General features: G+C 43.7%; 1 protein-coding gene across 1 annotated transcript in view; it reads right to left on the bottom strand.

The window, feature by feature from the left end:
* Nucleotides 1-2,155: 2,155 nt before the first annotated feature.
* Nucleotides 2,156-19,627, bottom strand: part of LOC126188784 (uncharacterized) — a 401,269-nt gene continuing 383,797 nt past the window's right edge. The window contains exon 6 of the mRNA XM_049930397.1: nucleotides 2,156-2,915. Within this exon, the coding sequence (XP_049786354.1) occupies nucleotides 2,805-2,915 (111 nt within the window). The 3' untranslated portion in view covers nucleotides 2,156-2,804. The remainder of the gene's footprint in view (nucleotides 2,916-19,627) is intronic.

Raw genomic sequence — 19,627 nt, 5'->3', positions numbered from 1 at the left:
TTAGTGGATACCGTGTCATTCCGCAAAAGAATAAATCTTCTTTACTTTCACACGTTCATTTGTACATAATCCTGTATTATAATACCTTTTGGAAAATGAATAGCAAAAGAATCTCCGAAAACATTTGGAAAGAGAAATAGTTGAATCCCTAGCTGTAGCCATGACTTCAGTCCTATTATAACTCAGCAGTATGTCACAAGTCTTAGCCTGTGGCATCATATGACTGTATCTAAATACTCAGATTTGTAACGAAGTACCTCCTGCTTGTCTCATGGTGATAACTAGTTTAAGACGACACTACTAGTTTCGAGCGGCGACCACGTTCAGGTACAGTAAAAAACACAGGAGTTGTAGTTTCTGAATAGGTGGTTATTTTCTATAGGACCTGTCCGAGATTACTTTATAGTTTTATACCACTGAAAACTCTAATTTCTCCCCAAATTAACGCACCAAAAGAAACTCTTCACGAACAGTACTTTCATACCACCAATCACAGTAAAAGATTACTAGTATTATAAGTAGCCTACGTTGTAATTTAAAATTTAATTTATTCTTTTAAATCACTTAAATCAGTAACGCCCTTTCAGAAACTGTCTGAGAAGAAAAAACTGTCTCGCTGGTTTTCCGATAACCTATGAACATTACAAATAATTAGCAAATTAATAAAACCTTGTACATTATAATTTAATCGTAAAGAAATCACAAACTGTAATGTCTATCCATAATCTTTATGATATACTTGAAGCTGCATTGTCTCTCATGACGGCAGACACTGGCGAAGATATTTATCTTTAAATTGAACTCTTAGAAAAAAAAAATTTAAGTCAGATTTCTATTGAGCTCCGTTACTTTGGGGCCACAGAGACAAACGAAGTTTGACACTTTATTACGTGTTATGTCGTTAAGTGATTAGCAACAAGTGCTTGTTATCTGTACTTCATTAAATTCTACATCAAAAACATATCGAGTATGTACATAAATTAGTGTTATACTGGCTCTGCCTGGTGGCCACTTAAAAATGATGCTTCGATGATAAAAATGCACATGACGAGATCTCAACAAACAAATCCCGTAGAACCTGTAGGAATATGGGTGCTCTTTGAATAAATGATTTATACCTTAATTGTGGCTGTTTGGTGTTTCTCGCGACATATTTACTGCAACCACGTTTTTACATGGTGTTAAAATTCGAAATTTATTGCAACTCTCTAGCTGCAGTTTGCGTACGTAACTTAATCTGCAAACTGAAAAATAGTAGTGTAGTGTTAAACTAGTTATCACTAATTCACCGGCAGCAGGTGGTGTGCTACAAATCTGAACAGACAAATCCAAGACCCAGGTGACGATCAGATGTGTCGGGTAGCAAACTCACTCGCATTTAGTGGGGTCATTTTAGTTATTCATCTGTTGGCTTCCGCACGCCTGCTACGCTCCTCTGGGATGCCGATTACGATATGTGGTACTGCAATACAAAAATATATTTACTTCCTCGGAGCAGTGCTACTTCCTACTTGACTCTCGAGTAATTTAACAAATCTACTTAGGAAAATACGCAGCAGTTTTTACACGTCAGTGGTCGAAAAATAATGTATGTCATGTGCTGACCGACTCTTTGTATGATACGAAGAGAGGAATTCAAATCTCCATTTAGTGATTTGATACAAGCACCAAAGGAGCGATTGGTTTGTGAGGTGTCTTTCTACTATGAAACTGTATAACCATAACACTGTACTTTGACGAACACTCTGCAAAAAGTAACAGGAAATTCAAAATCATTACCCCATTTGAACTCTCCGAACATTTCAAATTCCCGCGAGAGAAATAGACATTCTTTAAAAATTGGTTTATTTCCTGACAGTTGGCACCCTCGGCTTATTATGAACCCATGACGCTATTCTTTGTGCACCGTAGAACATAAAGCTGTTAAATGATTTTTGTGACGTCATAAGGTGTCGAGGAATTCATAAAGAATGTTTGGAAAGTATGACGATTACTGCGGACTAATGGTGTACTAGCGGACAGTTCCGTTTAACTACAAAAGTACAACAGCTGTCGTTGTCCACCACTCTGACCGTCCTAGTACTGTGAGAAGATCATGTGGTGCACATCGTTCCTTGTTCAGGGGTTTCATATGCCGCACGTTGTATACTGGGTGTGTGGGGCTTCGAAACCATCCTGACGCTAAGTAACACTGAAAGAGACTTCTTCCTAGAACTGTTTCATGGGACCAAAGCTACGTGCGAAAATTACGAGCTGGGGTGCACTTCTTCTCTGACCACAAGCGAAAACAATTGTTTGCGACGAAATAAAAAATTTGGTGGAACAGTTAGACAAATGTATTGATATGAGGATGTCTGCGTCGCGAAATGACATATTTTTATCGTTTATAATCTAAATATGTATCTGAGGAGAGTTCAGTTTGGTGCCTACAAGTTACACAAAAGCAGGATGAACTTAGAGTTCATAGGAGCAATTTTGCAAAACAAAAGAATACTGTAATTTGGTACACCAAGTAGGAACAACATAAAAGTGAGCGATAATCAGTAAAAAGTAAGCAGCAGGTCCGAATTACGACAACTGTTTAGTGCAAGTGAGACTGTCGCTCCCATCGTGCCTGTAGAATACGACAAAGAAAATATATCCCCGTCTCGTTCAAAACGTTACGTTCCATTCCGAATCTATGGGGCTGCTATATTTCTGAACAGAGGCGCCTCTCAGAGCCAAAAGAAAAAGCCGGTTCTTCGGAGTCCGGGATGAGGTGCTGCAGCCGCGGTGGTTGCGAATCTCGCTGGCGGCGGTGGCGATCAGAAGGCCGAATCGAAGACCGCCATCGAGCGGGAGATGTCCTCGTCTCGCGAGCAGCAGTCCAGGAACTCCTCCAGCGTCACCACGCCGTCCTTGTTGGCGTCCATCTTCTGCAACAGCGGAAATGTTGACAGGGCAGACGATTATTACCGAGGGAAAACATCGTTAATGGAGTTCTGTGGGGTACAATATTAGATCTGTAGTTCTTCCTTATACAGAACGTCTTAGGAGAAACGGTCAGGAAACGGGAAGATGGCAGTACTGATCGCGATTATGACTGGAGAAACATTAAGGGGCTCCGGAACGCCCTATACTTGCAATGTTAAAATAACGCTTATACATTACATCTTTCCTCACAAAGTATTTGAGGTAGGAAGTTGAACTTTTTACAGATTATTTATTGGAATATGGGCTACAACTCAACACAGGGATTTTACAAAATTTTAGTTCAGTTATTAAAGATGACTTTTTTTCAATTGTAATGAAAATTCACAACATTTTTTGCAATCTTTTTTATTTATATATTCAAAAATATACAGTTTTTTGGAAAAAGGCTGTGTTAAATTATGCAGAAGGTACTGTGTAACATTTACTGAAAGTTTGAAACAAATATGTTTGGAAGATCCTTAGAAAACATGTAATTAGTATGAGAAAATAAAAGTTTTGGGAATCGAGCGACAAAGATTGGATTAACTTTTTAGTGCATTCCAGGTCCATAGGATGGATTATCTTCATCCTCTGCAAACTCCTCCTCCAGCTTCCTCTTGTTCCTCCTCCTGTTTACTCTTGCTTGTATTTCTAGACTCTTTACAGCCCTGTCTGCAGCCCGAAGGCGTTCCTTGTCTAAAGCAAGCATCGCTCGTACCATGTTAGAACCTATCTTCATTCCCATATTTCTAAATACCTTGCACCTTACAATGTTGCCATCATTGAAAGTCGCAACAGCATCATACACACCAAAGTGAAGTGTTTCTGTTCCAACAAATACAGTCTTAGGGATTCTCGACCATATAACACTATTTACACTTTCATTGGGGTTTTGAGTTTTTCCGTGAATACACTTTTTCAACAGTTCAGGTGCTGCTAAGTCTCTGAAAATAGGTTAGCCACAACACATACTTTATCTCACATCACTAAAATGTACCTGATGAACACGGACGTTAATAATAACACCATTTGACAGCAGTTTAACAGCGCCACAGTGGGTCACGCCCATGTAGAACACATTTCAAAAAAAATTTAAAAATAGTTGTAGTCTTCGGAATTGAATAAATTATATATCTATTAAAAGGTAATAGTCTGCAGATTCAGAAAACGCAAAAAAGTAAAAATTGAACTTTTCATGATTTTGAGCCTTTCCGGAGCCCCTTAATGGAGTTCCACGACGAGCTATCTTAGGTCCATAGTTTTCTTTTTACACAAAATGCTCTAGGAAAAATGAAAAGAAATCAAGAAGCTGGAAATAATGTTCACTTTTATGACAGTGAGGAAATCATTAGCCGAATTCCGTGAGGTACAATGTTATGTCAGTAGTTTTTTATATAGGCTGTATAAAATCGCAAATTAGAAAGCTGTCAGTGATGTTCACTTCATGAGAGCAGGAAAATCATTACTTCCCTAAGGTACAGATTCAGGTCACAGTTGTTTGCTGTACAGGATGCCCTAGGAGGAAAGGTGAGGACGCTTGCAGCAATGTTTACTTCTTTGACTCCAAGCAAATTATTTAAAGAACTGCATGGAGTACTTTCCTAGCTACTTGCATGTCTGGGATAATAGACATTGTTGAAAATCCACAGCTCTACGAAATACTTAGACATATAGTAGTCTGTGACCTGCGTCGGTCCGGGGAGCGCCCGCTGGTAGATGTCGTTAATGCGACGCCACGCGATAAGCTGGAAATACGGGTTCGACTCCCGGCCTGACACAAATTTTCATATATCACTAACGTGTAGTGAATCTATACCTAACACAGCAGTAAAATCTCAGTTTAACAGTGTTTTCCTTTTATTTTAAATACAGGACGTGCAAGGACGTCAAGAGTCAGTAAGTTGGCGGTAATGTTAACATAAAAAAAAGATCAAAAACATATATGCTCCATTGTGGATCATTAGCAACGCAAAACGCTGGTATAAGTATATTTTAATTACGATGTGATACTATTTTGCTGTCTGTTTTATGTTATTTATTATCGTGTACTATACTATATAGGCCGGCCGGGGTGGCCGAGCGGTTCTAGGCGCTCCAGTCTGGAACCGCGCGACCGCTACGGTCGCAGGTTCGAATCCTGCCTCGGGCATGGATGTGTGTGATGTCCTTAGGTTAGTTAGGTTTAAGTAGTTCTAAGTTCTAGGGGACTGATGACCTCAGCAGTTAAATCCCACAGTGCTCAGAGCCATTTGAACCATTTTTACTATACTATACAGGTATACTATACAACATTTTACGTTTCCTTCTTGACTATAAAAATCAAAATGTAATTGTTCGTTTGTTCCAAATCGCAAATCTCCGAAACTTCTCCACCAATTGATTTGAAATTTTGTCACAACTTTGCCTTCGAATACGCTCACCTTTCTCGATATCTACTGGAGCGTCGGAAATGCTGTTACAAAAATTCTCACAAAGTTCATGGCCGATTTGCTTCAAATTTTCGCACGTTGCTCTAATGAACTTTCGAATGGACAATATTGTATAGCACGGAAACATTGTTAGCATAAATCTCGAAACGTTTTTGACCAATTTATTTCACATTTTTATAGGAGACTGTAATAGAGATTTATGTGGGCATTGGCTATGTATATGTTTTTTAAACAACAATCTACAGTTTTTCTGTTAAAACCGACTCCTAGATAGAGAATACTGTGCTTTGTTCTGCTGTGAATATGTGTGGTTTTGTTTTCTTTCTCGCAATCAGGCTTAACAACGATAGTAGCGTATTTAAACTATTAGAAAAATTGTTTCTCCTACACATATTCTTTCTCATTATATACATTTTTAAACAAAAATTATATTGTTTCCTCCCCCAGTCAGCATTCACAGAAAATAGAAAAGTTGTATTTCTAGCTTATTAGCTATGATTAGAATATTGCTATGGAATCTGAATTTTCAATCGAAATAAAGAAAGATCAATGTCAGGGGGAGGGAGAGGAGAAGGTAGGCAAAGAGGCTGGGGAGAATATGGACAGGCAGATAGAGACAGAGAGAGAGAGAGAGAGAGAGAGAGAGAGAGAGAGAGAGAGAGATAGTGGTGGAGGTGGTAGGTTCCTATGGGACCAAACTGCTGAGGTCATCAGTCCCTAGGCTTACACACTACTCAATCTAAAACTAGCTTACTCTAAAGTCAACACACAAACCCATTTTTTACTATCAAATATTTATTCCAATAAATAGTTTGTGATCAAGACTGTTTTTGATAGTAAATATTGGTAACAAATTTGATCACTGTTCACTCCCACAATGTATTCAAAAGTAACTCCAACCCATGCCCGAGGGAGGACGCAAACTTCCGACGGGGGGAGCCGCGCGAACCGTGGCAAGGCGCCGGAGACCGCGCGGCTACCCAGCGAGGCCGAGAGAGAGAGAAAGAGAGAGAGAGGAGGTGATGGACAGAGAGAGCGGGAGGATGAGGACATGGACGGAGAAGGAGCAGAGGAAATGTGGCATACAGAATGATATGGAAGAGATGGACAGAGAGAGAGGGAGAAGGAGACGGAGAGACATGGTTGGTGGAGGACAAAGCAAGGGGGGAGAACGAGATTATAAGATACATCATTTTACCATACAGATTTAGCAGTTGGGAAGCATTGCCAGGTCTGCTAGTTTCATAATAAAAATGCAAAAACTGAGTGCTTTATATCTGGTTGTGAAAGTCGGTTACTAAGAGCTGGAAGAGGGCCAATTAATTATGAGGTTCATTCAAATGAAACCTGGTCAGTGCGTCTACCTTTGCCTTACACGTAAGGTGGCACCACGTAACTGCGAGTATGGTGGCGTTATCTATTGGTAGAGAGACTGACGCGTGAGCACTGTTTGATGTTGCATAGCGCCAGTGACGTTTCACGCCGACAAGTTACCGTCCAGTACCGAACAACAGGGGCCCACTGCTTGTCGAGTTTCTGGAACGGGGAACCACCATCAATGCCCAGCGTTATCAAGACACTTTACACAACCTCAGAGGAGCCATCAAGTCGAAACGCCAAGGCATGTTGTCGTATGGCGTTATCCTCCTGTATGGTAATGCCGGCCAAACACGGCTAGTGTAATGTAGACGACATTGCAGCAGTTTCGGTGGGAAACGCTGGAACATCCACCGTACAGTCCCGAACTTCACCGCGTGACCTTCATGTGTTTGGACCTCTAAAACAAGCTTTTCGCAGACATCGATTCGCAACGGACGACGAAGTGTGTGACTGGGTCCAGGCCTGGCGCCGACAGCAGCTAGCTTCTTGAAGGGTGGAATCGACCGGCTAGTGTCGCGATGGGATAAATGTGCCAACAGTTTTGGCGACTATTTTTGAGTATGTGTGCTGTGTATGACTACATTTCTGAGTTAATAAAATCGTTACCGTTACTATACACTAGTGACCGGGTTTCATTTGAATGTCCCATATATATTTTGTTAGTGTCGATTAAGGGACTCATCCTGGGTACATGCCAGTGGCGTGTCCAGACGTTCATGCCATGCAGATAATACTACCCATGAGATAAAAATTTTGATAGATCGCTTTATGGAGAACTGATAAGGATTGGCTGCTCATCAGCTGGATTTGCAGAACAGTGGCACCCACTGTCTTGTACATAAATGTATTATGAGTTACCAGGAGGCTACAAAATGACAATATCGACAAGACACGTGTACTGGAAAGTGGAACGGTTGTGTTGATCACTGGATTTGAAATTTATACTGCCTGCAAATATATATATATATATATATATATATATATATATATATATATATATATATATATATAAATGCATCCAGGAGACGGACGTCAGTTAACTTGGTCCATGTACATACCATTGACGGATACGTAAATGATTAGACTTGCAGTTTTCTGTGACAAGTAAAACGGCCACAAGAGGGCGCTAGCGTTGTTCGTATTTACTGTAGTTACTAGGCCTGGTTGGGTACATAAGGGACGTGAACAGTGTCAGATGGTCAATGACCACTGTGAAAGACATAGAGAGGTCGCGTACTCGTGGGAGGCAATGTTATCAGCAGCGGACAGTTTGAAAGGGGCCTTATTATGGGTCTCCGTTTGGGCGGCCATGAGTAGGTTGCTGTTGACACCACTACATAGATGGTTACATCTGGAGTGGTGACGTGTCCGGGAAACATGGACTGCTGATAAATGGCTTCACAATGCGTTGAGCGATGAATCGCGTAATACTACAGAACTGACCTTCTTATTAGAGTGTTAACAACTTATTCCGGTGTTTTGAGGCCATCCTCGGGTTATCCGTATCAAAACAAACAGCTATTGCAAAAAATGCTCTCAGTGACAGTAACTGCACATTTTGATGAAACTGAGTCCCAATCGTTCTCAAAATCCACCACAGACAATGTTATAATTCATAATACTGCTCTGTTTAGTAATTTCGCTCTCGATGCTCTTGTTGTCAGTTGTGTTAATGCCACTTTTATAGCTTCGTCATCCATTAATTTGACTGAAATTCAACATTTCTTCTATGCGGAATTTTGGAGCATGTTTTATGCTCGCAATGATGGCATTCCTTCACAACGAAAATCTCCTCTATAGGAATCAACGTGGGTTCCGAAAGCAACGATCTTGTGAAACCCACCTCGATCTGTTCGTCTACGAGCCCTAGAAAGCAGTAGACACAGCTGGATGGCATGTTCCTTGACTTCTAAAACGCTTCCGACACAATTCCGCTCCGCAGTGTAATGAACAATATACGAGGGTGAAGACTGTCAGATTATCTGTTGGACAGGATTCACGAGTTTCTAGCAAACAGAAGATCGTTCGCAACGTAGAGGAATCTACAGATGTAAAAGTAACTTCGGGCAGTGTTGTAGGAGCAATATTTTTTACAAAACGTGTGAATGACCTCGTGGGTAGCGTCGGAAGTTCAATCTAACTTTTTCGTGGATGATACTATTGTATACAGAGAAATCTCAACGCTAGAAAATTGTAGCCAAAATGCAGAAAGACCTGCAGAGTATCGACGCTTGATGGAAGAATTTCCAACTGTCCCCTAATATAAAAAAAATGTAAGAAATTCTGCTTAAGTAAGCAGGAAGATTCATTATTATATGATTACACTATTGCAGAACCGTCACTGAAAGCAGTTGTGGACGAAGCGATTTTAAGTGAGACGACCACGTAACACGAAACGCAGGGAAGTCATATCGCAGGCTGAGATTCTTTGGAAGGATCCCCAGGAAGCTTACAAAACTACAGTTGGACCAGTACCTGAATACTGTCCGTCAGTCTAGAATCCGCAGCAGATAGGGTCGATAGAGATTCAAAAAAGAGCAGCGCGTTTCGTTACAGGTTCATTTACTAAACAAGAAAGCGTCACAGAGATGCTCAGCCAATTCAAGCGGCAGACGCTGCAAGAGAGGGACCTCTGCATCATGGTACGGTCTACTGTTACGTTCTGAAAGCGCACGTTCTTAGAAGAATCAAACAATGTATTGCTTCGCCGGCCGGTGTGACCGAGTGGTTCTAGGCGCTTCAGTCTGGAACCGCGCGACCCTACGGTCGCAGGTTCGAATCCTGTCTCGTGCATGGATGTGTGATGTTCTTACGTTAGTTAGGTTTAAGTAGTTCTAAGTTCCAGGGGACTGATGACCTCAGGTGTTAAGCCCCATAGTGCTCATAGCCATTTGAACCATTTTTTTTTTTGTGACTGCTTCCTCTGAGTTCTCCTCGTGATAAAAGTAAAATTAGGGAGATTCGAGCCCAAACAGAACCTTACCAGCAATTGTTCTTCCCGCGAGCCATTCGTGACTGGAACGGAAAAATGGGGGAAGTGACAATGGTACACAAAGTACCCTCCGCCACACACCGTAAGGCGCCTTGCAGAGGATAGATGAAGATCATACATTTGATAAAAATTTTACTGAATATCTTGTGCACTAGGAAGAGGAAGTTGATTGGTGATCCGTAACCTTCCTTTTGTTCCAGAACAATCACGGAATTCTTCCAGTTTTTTGGGAATTGTCTTCCTCTACAGGCATTCTGCAAATAAATTTGCAACTCCTTCAGATATTCCTTTGCAAGCAACTTCAACCATGTTTAATTACATTCCATCATCACAAGTCGCTTTTCTTTTCTGCATACCTCTAATGATTCCATACATCTAACTCGAAATTATTTGTGAAATGTCACGGGAATAAAACTGACATTAGGGTGGTAGAACATAACGCGTAAGGTACATCCACTCTTGTTCTGGACAGTTAAGCCTTCACTAGTTAATTGTTATCACTGTTTGGTTAATTTTCGGCAGTTAGTAGCATACCTCACATTCAATGGTCGTATTCGTTTCTACCAATGGTCACGTACCCCTGACCAATTTGACCACGCTGTGAGTCATTATTATAAGTGTGTACTATTAATGACTGAGAAACAGCTGAATGGTAACAGTTAAAGTTTCACGACACTTTTGGAATTTATTATCAAGTACACTATGTGATCAAAAGTATCCGAACACCCCCAAAACGTACGTTTTTCATATTAGGTGCATTGTCCTGCCATCTACTGCCGGGTAATCCGTATCAGTAGTCATTATACAGGGCTATTACAAATGATTGAAGCGATTTCATAAATTCACTGTAGCTCCATTCATTGACATATGGTCACGACACACTACAGATACGCAGAAAAACTCATAAAGTTTTGTTCGGCTGAAGCCGCACTTCAGGTTTCTGCCGCCACAGCGCTCGAGAGCGCAGTGAGACAAAATGGCGACAGGAGCCGAGAAAGCGTATGTCGTGCTTGAAATGCACTCACATCTGTCAGTCATAACAGTGCAACGACACTTCAGGACGAAGTTCAACAAAGATCCACCAACTGCTAACTCCATTCGGCGATGGTATGCGCAGTTTAAAGCTTCTGGATGCCTGTGTAAGGGGAAATCAACGGGTCGGCCTGCAGTGAGCGAAGAAACGGTTGAACGCGTGCGGGCAAGTTTCACGCGTAGCCCGCGGAAGTCGACGAATAAAGCAAGCAGGGAGCTAAACGTACCACAGCCGACGGTTTGGAAAATCTTACGGAAAAGGCTAAAGCAGAAGCCTTACCGTTTACAATTGCTACAAGCCCTGACACCTGATGACAAAGTCAAACGCTTTGAATTTTCGGCGCGGTTGCAACAGCTCATGGAAGAGGATGCGTTCAGTGCGAAACTTGTTTTCAGTGATGAAGCAACATTTTTTTTTATGGTGAAGTGAACAGACACAATGTGCGAATCTGGGCGGTAGAGAATCCTCACGCATTCGTGCAGCAAATTCGCAATTCACCAAAAGTTAACATGTTGTGTGCAATCTCACGGTTTAAAGTTTACGACCCCTTTTTCTTCTGCGAAAAAAGCGTTACAGGACACGCGTATCTGGATATGCTGGAAAATTGGCTCATGCCACAACTGGAGACCGACAGCGCTGACTTAATCTTTCAACAGAATGGTGCTCCACCGCATTTCCATCATGATGTTCGGCATTTCTTAAACAGAAGATTGGGAAACCGATGGATCGGTCGTGGTGGAGATCATGATCAGCAATTCATGTCATGGCCTCCACGCTCTCCCGACTTAACCCCATGCGATTTCTTTCTGTGGGGTTATGTGAAAGATTCAGTGTTTAGACCTCCTCTACCAAGAAACGTGCCAGAACTGCGAGCTCGCATCAACGATGCTTTCGAACTCATTGATGGGGACATGCTGCGCCGAGTGTGGGAGGAACTTGATTATCGGCTATGTCTGCCGAATCACTAAAGGTGCACATATCGAACGTTTGTGAATGCCTAAAACAACTTTTTGAGTTTTTGTATGTGTGTGCAAAGCATTGTGAAAATATCTCAAATAATAAAGTTATTGTAGAGCTGTGAAATCGCTTCAATCATTTGTAATAACCCTGTACATCGTGAGAGAGCAGAATGGGCCCTGCGCGGAACTCACGGACTTCGAACGTGGCACTTGTGCCATACATCTGTACGCGAGATTTCCACACTCCTAAACATCCCTAGGTCCACTGTTTCCGATGTGATAGTGAAGTGCAAACGTGAATGGACATGTACAGAACAAAAGCGTATAGGCCGACCTCGTCTGTTGACCGACAGAGACTGCCCACAGTTGAAGAGGGTCTTAATGTGTAATAGGCAGAAATCTATCCAGACCATCATAGAGAAATTCCAAACTGCATCAGGATACACTGCAAGTACTACGACAGTTAGGTGGGAGATGAGAAAACTTGGATTTCATGGTCCGGCGGCTGGTCATCACACCGGTAAATGCCAGACGACGCCTCGCTTGGTGTAAGGAGCGCAAACATTGGACGATTGAACAGTGGAAAAGCGTTGTGTGGAGTGACGAATCACGGTGCACCATGTGGCGATCCGAGGGCAGGTTGTGGGTATGGCGAATGCTAGGTAACCTTCATCTGCCATCGTGGATAGTGCCAAAAGTAAAATTTGGAGGAGCTGGTGTTATGGTGTGGTGGTGTTTTTCGTGTAGGGGGCTTGCACCCCTTGTTGTTTCGCGTGAAACTAGTACAGCACAGGCCTACATTGATATTTTAAGCACCTTCTTGCTTCACACTGCTGAAAGCAATTCGGTGATGGCGATTCCATCTTTCAACGCGATCGAGAACCTATTCATAATGCACGGCCTGTGGCGGAGTGGTTACATGACAATAACATCCCTGTAATGGACTGTCCTGCACAGAGCTCTGACCTGAATCCTATACAACACCTTTGGAATGTTTTGGAACGCCGACCTCGTGCCAGGTCTCAACAACCATCGATACCTCTCCTCAGTGAAGCACTCCATGAAGAATGAGCTGCCATTCCCCAAGAAACCTTCCAGCACCTGACTGAACGTATGCCTGCGAGAGTGGAGCTGTCATCAAGACTAAGGGTGGGCCAGCACGACATTGAATTCCAGCATTATCGATGGAGGGCGCCACGATCTTGTAAGTCATTTTCAGCCAGGTGTCCGGATACTTTTGATCACATAGCGTATGTATACACTGCTGAAACCATAATTCTACGTTTCATACAGGTAAGTCCATTACCAGCAAAAATTCTTCTAGCTATTTTTATTTATCAGTGTAAGATACATTCTGCGTAAATCATTCACCATATCACTTCGTCTCTCCCCTGCTATCTAATTGCATTATATCCACTTCGAGCTGTGTGGTAACACGATTCAAATGGCTCTGAGCACTATGCGGCTTAACTTCTGAGTAGCCTAGAACTTACAAGGGAACCTCCCCATCGCTCCCCCCTCACATTTAGTTATAAGTCGGCACAGTGGATAGGCCTTGAAAAACTGAACACAGATCAGTCGAGAAAACAGGAAGAAGTTGTGTAGAACTATGAAAAAAAAAAGCAAAATATACAAACTGAGTAGTCCATGCGCAAGATAGGCAACATCAAGGATAATGTGAGTTCAGGAGCGCCGTGGTCTCGTGGCTAGCGTGAGCACCTACGGAACGAGAGGTCCTTAGTTCAAGTCTTCCCTCGAGTGAATAGTTTACTTTCTTTAATTTCGCTAAGTTATGATCTGTCCGTTCGTTCATTGACGTCTCTGATCACTGTAGTAAGTTTAGTGTCTTTGTTTTGCGACCGCACCGCAAAACCTTGCGAGTAGTAGACGAAAGGACGTGCCTCTCCAATGGGAACCGCAAACATTTGATCGCAAGGTCAGAGGTCAACCGATTTCTCCACAGGAAAACACGTCTGATATATTCTATACGACAATGGTGACGGCACGTGCGTCACATGACAGGAATATGTTGTCGACCCACCTAACTTGTACATTAAGCGAATGGGTAAAAAGATTCTTCTACCTTGCCCGATTTAGGTTTCCTTGTGGATGCGATAATCACTCCCAAAAAAGTTTGTCTCGTTTTGTTCGCTTTCGTTCGTTGTATCTGCTCGGGGCGGACGTCGTAAGACACCCGTTTAAGTGCCCGCCGCGGTGGTCTAGCGGTTCTGGCGCTGCAGTCCGGAACCGCGGGACTGCTACGGTCGCAGGTTCGAATCCTGCCTCGGGCATGGGTGTGTGTGATGTCCTTAGGTTAGTTAGGTTTAAGTAGTTCTAAGTTCTAGGGGACTTATGACCTAAGATGTTGAGTCCCATAGTGCTCAGAGCCATTTGAACCACCCGTTTAAGTTCGTCGTTGATCGGTTAACTCAGTTTTTTTGTTACAAAGGGCAGCTAACCCTCTGATCGACCACCTTGAGCTACCGTGCCGGCTGACTTGAAACAAGGACCTCTCCTTCCGCAGCTGCTCACACTAACCACGGGACCACGGCGCTCCTGAGGTTAGAGCACCCTTGATGTTACCTATCTTGAGCATGGACTACTCAGTTTGTATATTTTGCTTATTTTTTCATAGTTCCACACAACTTCTTCCTGTTTTCTCGATTGATCTGTGTTCAGTTTTTCAAGGCCTATCCACTGTGCCAACTTATAACTAAATCTGAGGGGGGTGCGTTGGGGAGGTTCCCTACTTAGAACTAATTAAACCTAACTAACCTAAGGACATCACACACACCCACGGCCGAGGGAGGATTCGAACCTGCGATCGCAGCAACAGTGCGGCTCCGGACCGAAGCGCCTAGAACCTGTCGGCCACAGCGGCCGGCATGATAACACAGAATGGTGATCCAAGTTGGGGACTACGACCAAAATTACGGTCTTTCGAGAAAGCTAGAAAATGTTAGGTGCGAGAATCCAAATTCAATCTCTGTAGCATAGATTCAAGCAGAGAAGAAGATTTTTATGAAAGATAACTAACACATTAATCACACGCCACAAAAAGTCTGCAGTGCTTTTGTTTGTGCTGACCCTAGCTGTATGACAAATACTGGCAACTCAGGATCCACGCGACAAAACAGCGTCAGCCAGCCAAGGCAGAGGGAATCAATAATTTTTCACATATTGTAGGAACAGTTTCCACAGCCATCCGTAAGTCGACGAACTGGACGTCAGTCTTGGAGAACGACCCTAATTACTGTGCCAAACACCGGGAAATCTTTGAGAGTGCGAGGAGGAGCGTATGAGGTAAAGTCAACTCGGCGTGTAGCCTCTCGTAGGACAACCGTGAGCCGGTTTCTAGGATACGAAGAGCAGAAAGGTTTAATGAACGGAAAATACCGATTACAACATAAGCATGTTTCAGTTACTAGTCGTGACCTGAATTCAATCCTCAGGGATCTGGACACGATTAAGCCATGAATAGCTCTGTTGTGCCTCTCTAAACATCGGAAGAATGACACCTCTCTTCAGGTCGAAGCCATAAGCGCCAGCGATGGTCAGCCGCGGTGGGGCAGATAAGCTACCACGAAATACAGATGCTTCTGACAGAGTGCACTGCACGCGCGAAACACACAACCGCCTGGGGCAGACAGTCGATTGTGTTGGGCGCAACAGTTTCTCAGGGACTGCCAACTGCCCGGAACGCCTGCCGTGCGGTCCTGGACAGCGGGCGGCGGGGGAATTGGCTGGCGCGCGTGTGCCCAGACTGCGGTCTGACCTCCTGGGAGGTGAGGCGAGGTGTCTGCTGGTCCAGACAGCGCCGGGCGCAGCAGCTGCGCCCCCAAACTGCCACTCACACGGCGGCCGCGGCCGGGCTGGTGGCTTCCGCTGGAGAGGCTGGGCCGGTTCTCAGTCCTGGGAAGCGTACGCCCGGAACAACGCAGACGTGGCCGTTAAGTATTTGTTAATGTAACTCGTTCACATTGCCCGTATTAGGAATATTCGTATCTCTCTTCCTGAAAACAAATTTTTCAGATTTTGGTGTTTTACCTTTGTTACGTGGTGTTTCATGGACAAATTGTCATACGACGTATTTTTATTGTAATGTGCGCAAACTAATAGTCATGATAGTCGTTTTGTTAACGCTGCATCACAGCTACAGATAATGTATACCTCTGCTAATGATAGGCACAACTAAGTACACTACTCGCCATTAAAATTGCTACACCAAGAAAAAATGCAGATGATAAACGGGTATTCATTGCACAAATACAGGGTGATTCAAAAAGAATACCACAACTTTAGGAATTTAAAACTCTGCAACGACAAAAGGCAGAGCTAAGCACTATCTGTCGGCGAATTAAGGGAGCTATAAAGTTTCATTTGATGCTAAGATGGCGACCGCTCAACAGAAAGCTTTTTGTGTTATTGAGTACGGCAGAAGTGAATTGACGACTGTTGTTCAGCTTGCATTTCGAACGAGGTATGGTGTTAAACCTTCTGATAGGTGGTGTATTAAACGTTGGTATAAACAGTTTACAGAGAATGGGTGTTTGTGGATCGGCCGCCAGGCAGCCCGTGACAGAGCACTTCATCACTGGCCTCCAAGAAGCCCTGATCTTACCCCCTGCGATTTTTTCTTATGGGGGTATGTTAAGGATATGGTGTTTCGGCCACCTCTCCCAGCCACCATTGATGATTTGAAACGAGAAATAACAGCAGCTATCCAAACTGTTATGCCTGATATGCTACAGAGAGTGTGGAACGAGTTGGAGTATCGGGTTGATATTGCTCGAGTGTCTGGAGGGGGCCATATTGAACATCTCTGAACTTGTTTTTGAGTGAAAAAAAAACCTTTTTAAATACTCTTTGTAATGATGTACAACAGAAGGTTATATTATGTTTCTTTCATTAAATACACATTTTTAAAGTTGTGGTATTCTTTTTGAATCACTCTGTATATTATACTAGAACTGACATTTGATTACATTTTCACGCAATTTGGGTGCATAGATCATGAGAAATCAGTACCCAGAACAACCACCTCTGGCCGTAATAACGGCCTTGATACGCCTGGGCACTGAGTCAAAGAGAGCTTGGATAGCGTGTACAGGTACAGCTGCCCATGCAACTTCAACACGATACCACAGCTCATCAAGAGTAGTGACTGGCGTATTGTGAAGAGCCCGTTGCTCGGCCACCATTGACCAGACGTTTTCAACTGGTGAGAGATCTGGAGAATGTGCTGGCCAGGGTAGCAGTCGAACATTTTCTGTATCCAGAAAGGCCCGTACAGGACCTGCAACATGCGGTCGTGCATTATCGTGCTGAAATGTAGGGTTTCGCAGAGATCGAATAAAGGGTAGAGCCGCGGGTCGTAACACATCTGAAATGTAAACAATGACATGTAAACAATTGCAACCCATACCATCACGCCGGGTGATACGCCAGTATGGCGATGACGAATACACGCTTCCAACGTGCGTTCACCACGATGTCGCCAAACACGTATGCGACCATCACGATGCTGTAAACAGAACCTGGGTTCAACCGAAAAATTAAGTTTTGCCATTCGTGCACCCAGGTTCTTCGTTGAGTACACTATCGCAGGCATTCCTGTCTGTGATGCAGCGTCAAGGGTAACCGCAGCCATGATCTCCGAGCTGATAGTCCATGCTGCTGCAAACGTCGTCGAACTGTTCGTGCAGATGGTTGTTGTCTTGCAAACGTGCCCATCTGTCGACTCAGGGATCGAGACGTGGCTGCACGATCCGTTACAGCCATGCGGATAAGATGCCTGTCATCTCGACTGCTAGTGATACGAAGCAGTTGGGATCCAGCACGGCATTCCGTATTACCCTCCTGAATCCACCGATTCGATATTCTGCTAACGGTCATTGGATCTCGACCAATGCGAGCAGCAATGTCGTGATACGATAAACCGCAATCGCGATAGGCTACAATCCGACCTTTATCAAAGTCGGAAACGTGATGGTACGCATTGCTCCTCATTCCAGGAGGCATCACAACAACGTTTCACCAGGCAACGCTGGTCAACAGCTGTTTGTATATGAGAAATCGGTTGGAAACGTCGCTCATGTCAGCACGTTGTAGGTATCGCCACTGCCGCCAACCTTCTGTCAATCCTCTGAAAAGGTATTCATTTGCATATCACAGCATCTTCTTCCTGTCGGTTAAATTTCGCGTCTGTAGCACGTCATCTCGGTGGTGTAGCAATTTTAATGGCCAGTATTGTACTTCAATTTTCTTTTATTACGAGATGAGTTCAGTAAGTAATGCAACACGCTTTTTCTCGGCCAATTTCGGTTGATAAAATGCGGAATTTGTTGTGGAATATCGTGGAATATTCCTGCTTCGGCGGCGCTACATGTAGCCCTCAAAATGCCGCTTGTAACTGAGAAGCATTCCAAGCAGACAGCTGTCATTGAGCTTCATATGGCGGAAAACCGGAGTATCACAGATAGTCAGAAGCTCTGGCACAACGTTACAGGAGACCTGCCAGTGAACAAAAGCACGGTGAGTCGTTGGGCGTGGCGTCTGTCATCATCGCAACAAGGTCGCGCAAACCCGTCCGATCTCCCGCCTCCGTGCCGGCCGACCACATCTGCGACTGCCGTTCAAAATTAAATTTTCGTGTATTCTGTTTCCCTGCACTGAGATTTGCGTATTCTGATATCAAAGTAAGTTTTATGCATTTCTCAGATACCAACCAGACATAAACACGAGTTTAGAAGTTTAACATGAGAAATTTAAACTTGTGATTCGAATCCTGGAGTTCATCTTTCTTACTCTGCAGCAAACTGTCTCTAGTGGCTGGAATGCTTATCGTTAACTTTATACGTATTTTGTGTCGTTCCAAGTCTTTGTAGCCTGGTCCACAGCAAGCAGTCCGGAATAGTGGACTGGCTAGTTACCATCTATTTCAATATGTTTCCGAGACTATATCTACTTTTCTATTAGCTGTCTGACACTACTCTGCAGTCTCCTACAGTTCTCTTTATTGACCAGTTAAATTCAAGCAGCAATCGATGTCCTCGCAGTTCGTGAAGAAGAATCCGACGCCATCACGATCCAGAGAGTAGCAGATCATCAGGTGAGGTACTTCTAGTCTGATAGTAGGGAAGACGGTGTCAGGCCGAACTTATTTATATCTTTCATTTCGATGCCTCCGAAGCCAAATGAAACGATCAGGCTTCAAGTTTCACTGCCTCCGTGGAACATTCTGCCTACGGTTAGTGAGAATGAGGTAAGATAAGGGTCTCAGGGAGACATACAGACTCTTTTCTGTTGTTCTGTACACACAATAGAGATGCGAGAGGCTTATAACGGTGAACAGTATTCTCCGGATGTGCTGTACAGAGGCTGGGACCCTGGTTCCTGTCATCTAGTCTGGGCGATACGTCTTTATCATACACACATCAAAAGAAGATTTGCATCACCCCGGTTCCCAGAACACCTGAAGATAGACGTTGACTGTGGATATTGTATCACAGACACAGTTCCTTTGACTGTTCAGAGGTGTCACTAAACCCGCCCAAGGACGTAAACAACGATGTATGAGCAGCTCCTATTAGACGGAGGGGTCTGACAGCCCATCAGTTCCAGTCATTACACCAGGAAGGAGGTACACGGCTCGTGTTGTCTGTAGTTCAACATTGCCTAGACGGTCAATGCCGCGGTTCGATCGCGTCCGCATTGTTACTTTTTGCCATGAAGGTCTCAGATAACAGGACGCAGGATGTGATTCTCAATGGAGAGAAGTCTTCCGAAGTAAGAGTGATTTCAGGTGTGCCGCAGGGGACTGTCATGAAGGTCTAGATAACAGGACGTAGCATGTTATTCTCAATGGAGAGAAGTCTTCCGA

The sequence above is a fragment of the Schistocerca cancellata genome, chromosome 5 (genome assembly GCF_023864275.1).
Source record: "Schistocerca cancellata isolate TAMUIC-IGC-003103 chromosome 5, iqSchCanc2.1, whole genome shotgun sequence".
NCBI lineage: Eukaryota > Metazoa > Arthropoda > Insecta > Orthoptera > Acrididae > Schistocerca > Schistocerca cancellata.
The sequence above is the reverse complement of the archived record's forward strand: the minus strand, read 5'-3'. Positions and strand labels throughout refer to the sequence as shown.